Source organism: Pipistrellus hanaki (genome assembly GCF_964339955.1).
Source record: "Pipistrellus hanaki genome assembly, chromosome: 13".
Taxonomy (NCBI): domain Eukaryota; kingdom Metazoa; phylum Chordata; class Mammalia; order Chiroptera; family Vespertilionidae; genus Pipistrellus; species Pipistrellus hanaki.
This window is the reverse complement of record NC_140515.1, coordinates 38,587,755-38,596,771: the sequence shown is the minus strand read 5'-3', so window position 1 is coordinate 38,596,771 and position 9,017 is coordinate 38,587,755. Positions and strand designations below refer to the sequence as shown.

Sequence of the window (9,017 nt, the reverse complement as noted above, 5' to 3'; positions counted from 1 at the left end):
TCTTTAACACTAACCATTTACTAGTCTGTGGGAAATAGAACTGTAAAGTAATGCAACTGTATTATAACCAAGATGCCTGAAGTTATATGTGCAAATTGGCTGCTATCCTCTTCAAACAGCAGTTGTGAAAGCTCTAATCTTATTTTCTGTGTCACCAAGATGGAAACTTTACCCGGTGCCATGAATGCATGTGGGGAAGGAGAGAGTTTTGGCAGACTAGCAAGGCCTCCAGTGACAGCCAAGGGCCATCGGGGAAAACAGGCCAGAAAGTGGGGCAGCAGAAATACCAGCTTTCCAGACCGGCCCAAACCAACAAAAATGGGTTAAATGGACAGACTATGTGCAAAGAACCCAACCATGGCCTGGAGACAGTCACACAGTCATGACAAGAAAGTTCAAGTAGCATAATGCAAGAGATTAAATAAACCTGGATTCAAATCTGATTTCTCTACATACTGACAATGTGACCCTGGGTAAGTTCCTTCAATTTTGTTCCTTGTAAATATAGTACCTAACTGTGGCAGAGAAGCTAGTTGTCCACCAAAGATATGTATTCCTCTTGTATAGTACAATTATGACTGGGAAGCAACTGCCCAGGATCTTTTGGGCATGTGACTAGGTGGGACAAAGAAATGTGAGCAGGGTCATATGTGTCACTACCTGACTGAAGTGACCAGTGCTCGTTGGCCACATAATCATCCCCCTTTTATGGAGACTTGCGGCCACAAATTTAAGATGATGACTTCTCAGGATAGAGTAAGTCTGGATCCCAGTGTCACTCCTTGGAAGAGAGTCATTCAGCTAGAAACATGCATGTTGGACTGTATGTGAGTGAGAAATAAACTTTTATTAGGTTAAGATTATGAAAATTGAGGCTGTTTGTTACTGTAGCTAGCCCACTCTGTCTCATACACTGTCCTAGAGAATCATGAGATACATAATTGTAGATAATTATAGAGTTGTTTACCATCTGTCTTCTCCATTTGACTAATGCTCCTTGAGGACAAGAACCAGGCCCTATTGACCCACAGTGCCTTACACTATGTAAGTAAATTTGAATTAATTATCTAAACTTGATTAAGAGAAAATAATTATTCAGAGATAGAGAAGCATCGAATAGACTGTCAAACTTCAGAGGGAAGGCAGGGAATAGGTGTGTGTAAGAGATCAACCAAAGGACTTGTATGCATGCATATAAGCATAACCAATGGACACAGACACTAGGGGTGTGAAGGCATGTGCTGGGAGGTAGGTGTAGCCAGGGAGAGGTCAATGGGGGAAAAGGAGACATATGTAATACTTTAAACAACAAGGAATTTTTTTAAAGGAGAAAAGAATTAGAATCTGGACTCTTTAGCAGCAGAAGAAAGAAATTGTTAATATTTTTTTTAAAAGAGCATATGTCAATACTTCATTACCAAATATAATTATATAAACACTTTTCAAAAATACTAAAAACAAGAAACAAACAAGCAAGCAAGCAAACAGAAAACCTACCTAGAATTAGTTGTTATTTGACAATTTGGAATTTTTATGCCAAAAGGGACCAAAGAAAAGAGTTTTCCCATTAGAAAGCTTTGGAAGCCAAAATTTACTGTTAGATTTTCTTTGAAGTTCACAAAGTTCGTACAAGGTAATTAAATGGTTGGCTTAATCACTGGTTCATGTTTCTAGCAGATGAGGTAGAAAAATCTCGGAGAAAATAACTGTGTAGATGCAAACTTGGTAGCAAGAATTGTACCTGAGCCCTCGCTGGTTTGGCTCAGTGGATAGAGTGTCAGCCCACAGACTGAAGAGTCCCAGGTTCGATTCTGAACAAGGGCACATGCCTGGGTTGCAGGTTCGATCCCCAGTACCGGGTGTGCAGGAGGCAGCTGATCCATAATTCTCTCTCATCATTGCAGTTTCTCTCTCCCTCTCCCATCCTCTCTGAAATCAATAAAAATATATAAAAATAAATAAATGAACATAAGCTGAACAAAATTTTAAAAAAAGAATTGTACCTGAAAAGAACAGTTATCAGTAACAGCTGAGTTTTATCTTTGAATATCATTGTGAACAACCATAACTTGCATCTATAGGACACTTCTTTTTATTGCTCCCAGTGTGTTCTCACAACAGTTCTAAGAGTTAGGGCATATTTTACTGTCATCATTTCACAGATAGAAAATCCATAAAATAATGAGTGTTGCAATTTGGCCAACATCTCATGGCTGATGCAAGAATCAGAAGCCAGAACCCCTGACTCTCAGCACAGGACTTTCTCTCCACCAGACCTCCCAGGTTGATTTGTGTACAACATGGATGATAGCCCAGTAGGCACGAAATCAAACAAAGCATTTTTGAGCCCAGTCTGGGTATACAGTCCCATGCTTGGGCATCCTCTGGAATGAAAATAAACTAAGACATAGTCCTACAATTCAACAATAGCTCAGCTAGGGAGAAAGTAATCTGAATAGGTCTGTGGTCGGCAAATTGCGGCTCATGAGCCACATGTGGCTCTTTGGCCCCTTGAGTGTGGCTCTTCCACAAAATACCATGGCCTGGGAAAATCTATTTTGAAGAAGTGGCATTAGAAGAAGTTTAAGTTAAAAAAATGTGGCTCTCAAAAGAAATTTCAATCGTTGTACTGTAGATATTTTACTCTGTTGACTAATGAGTTTGCCGACCACTGGAATAGGTGAACAGTTTAAAAATGAATGAAATGTTAAAGTAAGAATTTCTCTTAATAACAGAAGAGACAGGGTAAGACAGGATGGGGCAAAATGACAAATCAGCAGCGTGTCCAAGAAGTGTGGTGGCTGTTCAGAAGAGGGAAAGAGTACATGTGACTAGAATACCAGAAAAGACTGGGTGGGTGAATTGGGACTCTAGAAAGGAGTAAAATTCTGTAATTAAGACTGTCTTATCTGGACAGTCCCTTGTTCTTCTGGAAACATACCCCTTGTTCTTTGGGGAATTATTCCTTTTTATAGTCCAATCATTTGAGTTTGATTCTAGATGAGGCTGCCAATGATAGCATCCTGCATTTTGCCCATTGGAATGGGTATAAAACCTATTGTCTATTAGAATCCTTTTAAACAAACTGGAACTGAGAAGAAAAGAGTTCTGCTTGCATGAGATGTGAGGAGGAGCTGGTGGCCAGAGGTCCTGTTAGATGGAAAAGACTGGACTGAGAAAGGCAGCTGAGATTAGAGATGGGGCAAGAGAGTTCTGATGGCATTGGGACCATGGCTCCAGTAGTCTCCGAAGCTCCCACAGAACCCTGTCTGTCCTGCGGGTTATTGTTACATTCTGTCCATCATTTTCTCCTTTTCCCAGAGATGGTCAAGTGGGGCTCATGGCACTTGCAATCATGGTCTTGGCTATGGGAATAGGAGGAGGAGAGTGGGGGAGCTGCCCTCTCTTAGGTAGAAGCTACTAAATGAGCCCACATGGGAAGTGGGAAGGCACAAGACTTCCATGGCGACAGTGAAGAAACCAGTGTTTCTAGAGCTGAGGATCAGCATAAAAGAAGAGTGGGATACCAGTTCTGAGCACGATGAATTTGAAACTGCCACAGGATATATCCATGGAGACAGTGAGCAGGCAGCCAGGATGTGGAAGTGGATCTCCAGAGAGGAATTATGGCTGATGCAACTGCAGTGAAAAAAACACTACACTCAGAGTCAAAAAGAGCCAATGAGAAAGAGTTTTCTATGGATGATTCAGTTTATGAATTAAAGAGAATATTATGAATTTGGGAGCCATCTACATAGAGATAACAATTGAAGTCATGGATGTAGAAAATTCTCAAGGGAAAGGAGTGAAAAGAGTCTTGGACAATAAGAGCATTAAGAATTAAGAGAACTCAGGGTCACAACAGTCAGGTAAGAAAGCTGATTAAAGAGGGGGAGGTTGAGCCCTAACTAGTTTGACTCAGTAGATAAAGCATCGGCCTGTGGTCTGAAGGGTCCCGGGTTTGATTCTGGTCAAAGGCACATGTCTAGGTTGCAAGCTCAATCCCCAGTGAGGGGCATTCAGAAGGCATCCAATCAATGATTCTCTCTCATCATTGCTAATTCTCTCTCTCTCTCTCTCTCTCTCTCTCTCTCTCTCTCTCTCTCTCCCCTTTCCTCTCTGAAATCAATAAAAATATTTAAAATAATAATAAAGAGGGAAACGTTGAGCAGTAATGAAGAAAAACAAAGAAGCCAGTAAAAAGGTTAATGAGAAAGTCTATGGAATTTAATTTGAGGAGCAGGAAGTCATTGGTTAATGAACTTGGATGTGGCAGAATGCCAGCCAAACGATAGAAGTTCCAGGTAAGGTGATGTCTGCTATAAGGTGATGTATACTCATGTGCCTTGAACTTTCCAACGGACTCCTGCTGACTTTTCAGTGTGGAATCCGCATCTCTGTTTCTGTGGGATTCCCCCTGCTCCCTTGGGTTTTCTCCCCCAGAACCACAGAAGGCCATTCTGCCCATGAGGCAAGCCAGAAGTAGCAGGGAATTAATAACCCCCAGGAGCAGTCCTTTGATTTATGAGTTGGTGTATGAATTCCTCAGGTCTCTTGCTGTGTCCTTGAGGTGGGATAATTCTAAAGCATGTATTTTGCACCATTTCTGAGTTCCTCTCCCCACCCCCACCCCACCCCACCTAGATTAAGCAAGCTCTCGCTGCCCATTGTGATAGCTGGCTTAAGGGTACACTAATGAAGCTGAGTTCCTTTTCTTGGCTTACTTCTCTACTCTCCTAGCAGTTCACAAATAAACTACGTATTACATGAACCCTTGTCTCCTTGTGTGCTTGTGAGGGAAACCAAACTGACACTTTGTGGGCCAAACCAGGACACTTGTAAGGGGAGGGGACACTGTTAATAATTATGCGAGGACCAATGGCATAAAGTGGACTTTGCATATGGAGGTACGGCCTCCATAGTTATATGAATATCCTTTGAGAAGATGGACTGGGACCAGAGGAGAGAGATGCAAAATTTCAATGCCAATTCCCTTTAATCCCAGAGAGTGCAGATGTGCAGAGAGCAAAGATGCCTTTTATTTAGAAGGTGCCCCATGCCCCATTACCTGGAGGGCTCTGGCAAGGAATATATTAGCTGAGGCGTGGGAAAATATCTCAGAAGAATAGACCATACAAGTAGGTCAGCGCCCAGCCCCCAGGAAAGTGAGGTTTGTGCATGCGTATGATTCAAGGCTCTGAGGCCGCAAGCAGTTTTGTCAACCGCAGTCAATATTACGCTCATCTTAGCATGATGGGCACCTCCTTCTTGTTTCCTCTTGCCTTTCACTAGTGATGTCAGTGTGGGCCTCTCTGAGGCTGCACAAACAGACAAACCTTCTGTGACAACACCTTCGCCTCCTCTCTGCGGGTCCCCACAGCCTTAAGGACGTCGTCTGGCAACTTGGGTCCTTGAATACCCAACGCCTTTCCATTTCAGATATTTCCACATCTATTATCGGCTCTCCTCCAAAAAGAGATTTTTCTCTGCAAGAAAATCTTTCAGGAAGCTACTCCACGTCCTCACATGGTTGAAGAGGAGCAGCTGCTCTGGATGTGATGGTGCTGAGAAAAGGCAGACACTCATGCTTTTTCCTTCCATGTGTGCATATGAATCTCCTTTCTGGATTCAAGATGGGAGTTTCTGTGTGAGGTCCTTGGTGTGGCTAAAACGTCTCTGATGGGGGAGGGACCTCGGCTCTCCAGGGCCAGGTGGTGAGCTGGCCTCTGGTGATGGCTGTCAGGACACCCCATTCCTGGGACGTGTGCCTCATCCTTCTGACTGCCTGCTCTTGACAATCTGGGTCATAGCTGCCTCATTTGAATTTGGAATTGACACATAAGTACATCAATGTGCGCTGTGCTAAGCTCCTTCTATGTATTAACTCATTTCATCTTCACAAATTCTAGGTAGTAAATTAAGTGAGAACTGAGATTCAGACGCTAAGTAGTTTGCCCGTGTTCTCAGATGGTATAGTTTGCAGGCACACCCTTGGACATAGAGGTAAAGCCAAGCTAGCTGGCTGCATTAGACGAGGAACTGTTCTGATGGGCCTCCGTACCACAGAGTTCTTATTAGCTTAATGGATGAAAATTCGGTTCCATAACTACACTCTTCCCCAGACCTCAGGGTCTGGGGATATGCTCTCCCACAGATGTCCAGGGGAGAGTGTATCAGGGCAGCAGGTGATACTGGTTAGTCTCACAAACCAGCTCCTTCCTCAGCTCTCAGCTTTGCTGTGGACTTCATCTCCTGTTCAAAGCCACCCCAGATTTTCCCCTTGCGTCACAGGCCAATTCATTATCCCCTCAAGAAAGACCTTCCACGCTCCCACTGTCCCAAGATCTTACACTCCTGTGCCTTTGTCTGCCTGGCTTTGGCACAGAACTTTTCTTGTCCTCCATCATGGCAAGTGGATATGGGTATCTCTCAGCTAGACCAGCAATGGGATGAGCAGAAGCCTCTCACATTCAGGAGAGCCACATCTGTATTCAGAGGGCTACTCGCCAAGCCAAGCTACTTGATATTCCCCAAACACACTCATAAAATTCCATGCCTCCATGTCTTTGCTCATGGTGTTCTCTTCACCATGAATGACCCTTCTCTGAATATCTAAGTTCCATCCATTTGTTAAGGTATGATAGCCTTTAGTCACTGTCTGGTGCCTTCACTGAGCCCCGACTAGAAGTGCGCTGAACCTCTGCAGGTACAGTATCCCGCTTAGGTCATGCATGTGCTGCAATCTTTTGAGATACGTATATCACAAAATGTATATTTATGTTCACATTTCCTTTTCCAGTCTTTCATTAAAGGCTGAGTCACAGCCGAAACCGGTTTGGCTCAGTGGATAGAGCGTCGGCCTGTGGACTGAAAGGTCCCAGGTTAGATTCCGGTCAAGGGCATGTACTTTGGTTGAGGGCACATCCCCGGTGGGGAGTGTGCAAGAGGCAGCTGATCGATGACTCTCTCTCATCCATGTTTCTAACTCTCTATCCCTCTCTCTTCCTGTCTGTAAAAAAATCAATAAAATATATTTTAAAAAAAAGAAAAAGCTGAGTCACAGTAATTCAACTGTACATCTTCAAGTTTGCTCAACAGGGAGCCTACAGGGTTTTTTTTTGTGGTTTTTTTTTTAATCTTGAAGTTTTTATTTCAATGATCAATAGAATGTAGTAAATGGAATCTATACTGATTAATATTACGCATGCACCTCTACCTGAAATTGTTGTTAGTTTTTGACAGGCCTAAATTTTTACAACTTATTTAGGGCCATCTTTGAATTTCTTTGACCCTGATATACAAAGTAAGTTAACTTCTTCCTTGTGGCACTTTAGTAATGAGAATTATGGTCAGTGGCTAGATTCCCTTATAACTAAAGGCCTCTAGATGCTCAGGTTACCTGTACTACCTCGAGAGCATACTTTATATAGATACTTAAGTAAACCACAGTATAAGGAAGGGAGATAATTTAGAAAGCTGAACTGTATTGTGTGAATATTCCTTTTTTTTTTTTTCCCCAGCACTGATTGTCAAAACGTTAATTAAGTACCAAGTAAGTCTTCCCCCATTGCCACCCTTGCTCAAAGACACCAGGATGTGTATCAGTGTCCCTAGGCATCTGAAATGAACCCACAGAAATGACAGATTTTACCCAGGTGGTCCCACTATTAAATTACAAGAAGCAGTTCCACTATCCAAATTATAGAAAGCAGATAATGGGACGTTCAGAAAAACATATTCCCATCTACAGTAATATGCATCTAGAAAAGTTTTCCATTTATGTGTCAATTGTTTGCACAAGATTAACATAAAAAAACACACACACAGCCAAATACACATATGACCTCCAAGCCCCAAACACACAAAAATATTGACCTTTGTTCATTCTCAGATGGCCAGATGCTCCAAGAGGGTCAAGGGTGGGAGCCAATCTCCCCATAGCCTTTTCTTCAGCCGTTCTTGAACTCACTTCCTTTTCCAAAAAGGTAATGCTGAAATCAGTCAGAAAGGTTTTCTGAGAAGACTGACTTGGATTTCTGTTCCAGTCGATTCAAGATGAATTGGCTTGTGTCAATGAAGCGCTCAACGCAGTTCACAAAACAGGCCTCAGCCCGACTGTCCAACTTTGGCCCAGGCTTGTTCATGCACTTCTCCCAACAAAGTTCCGTCATCTGGTGCACCAGATGCTGGAAGCGCTGCTTCTGATTCTCTGCTTCCATGAAATGCTGCAGCTGCGGGTCCACTGAGCCCAAACCCGCAGAGGAGGAACTCAAAGAGAAATCCATCCCAGAGGGGCCACGTGCGCGCCGAGATGAACTCCGAAACAACTCCTGGGCCTTCACGTGTCTCTGCCTGTAGGGTATTGTTGAATGAAAGAGAAGGGCATACTTACACAGACAGGGGGAAAAGTGATAGGAAACCTCTGGGAATTACAAATAACATGTTAGTGCATTAGATGATGTACTTACTCTTTAGAAGCCGTTTATCTTCTTAGTTAATTTGGGGACAGTGTTTAATAACAACAACAATAGTAGTAGTACAGTAATAGCTACCAAACCCTTTCAGAATGCCTTAGGGCATGTTGATTACAAGCAACAGAAACTAACTCTGGCTAATTAAAATAAAATAGGAAGATATTGGGAATTGTAATAGGTGCTGTTGGTGTTCTATTCAGGTCCTTGTTATCTTTGGCACACCCATCCACCAGTCATGTGCATGTTGGTTACAAGCAGTGCATAGCTGTCCCTTCTCCAGAAAATAGCCCTGCGCCAACAGGAGCCTCCTGAGTGTGTGTGTTGTGGGAAGGGGGGAGGGGCGGAACCCCACCACCTCCCAGCAACCTGTAGCCAATGACTGATTGATATGGGGGTCATAATGGGCCAACCATCTTGCCTCAAGGCAGGGCTTGCTCTGGAGGGCAGTTCACACCATACCCACAGCCACTAGGCTGAGGCTAGATTCCAGCTGAGATGACATCTTAGCTCTTTCCCCTGCCCTGGCCTGCTTCCCTCTCTTCC

General features: G+C 43.3%; 1 protein-coding gene across 1 annotated transcript; it reads right to left on the bottom strand.

The window, feature by feature from the left end:
- Positions 1-7,796: 7,796 nt before the first annotated feature.
- On the bottom strand, positions 7,797-8,391 carry LOC311632172 (mitochondrial import inner membrane translocase subunit Tim8 A-like). The gene has a single exon (XM_084903319.1). It carries the CDS (start codon positions 8,283-8,285, stop codon positions 7,998-8,000), a length of 288 nt encoding a protein of 95 aa, XP_084759445.1. The 5' UTR covers positions 8,286-8,391; the 3' UTR covers positions 7,797-7,997.
- Between the last annotated feature and the right edge of the window lie 626 nt (positions 8,392-9,017).

Coding starts and splice junctions, on each gene's coding strand:
- LOC311632172 (XM_084903319.1), bottom strand. CDS start 8,285: ATGGATTTCTCTTTGAGTTCCTCCTCTGCGGGTTTGGGCTCAGTGGAC.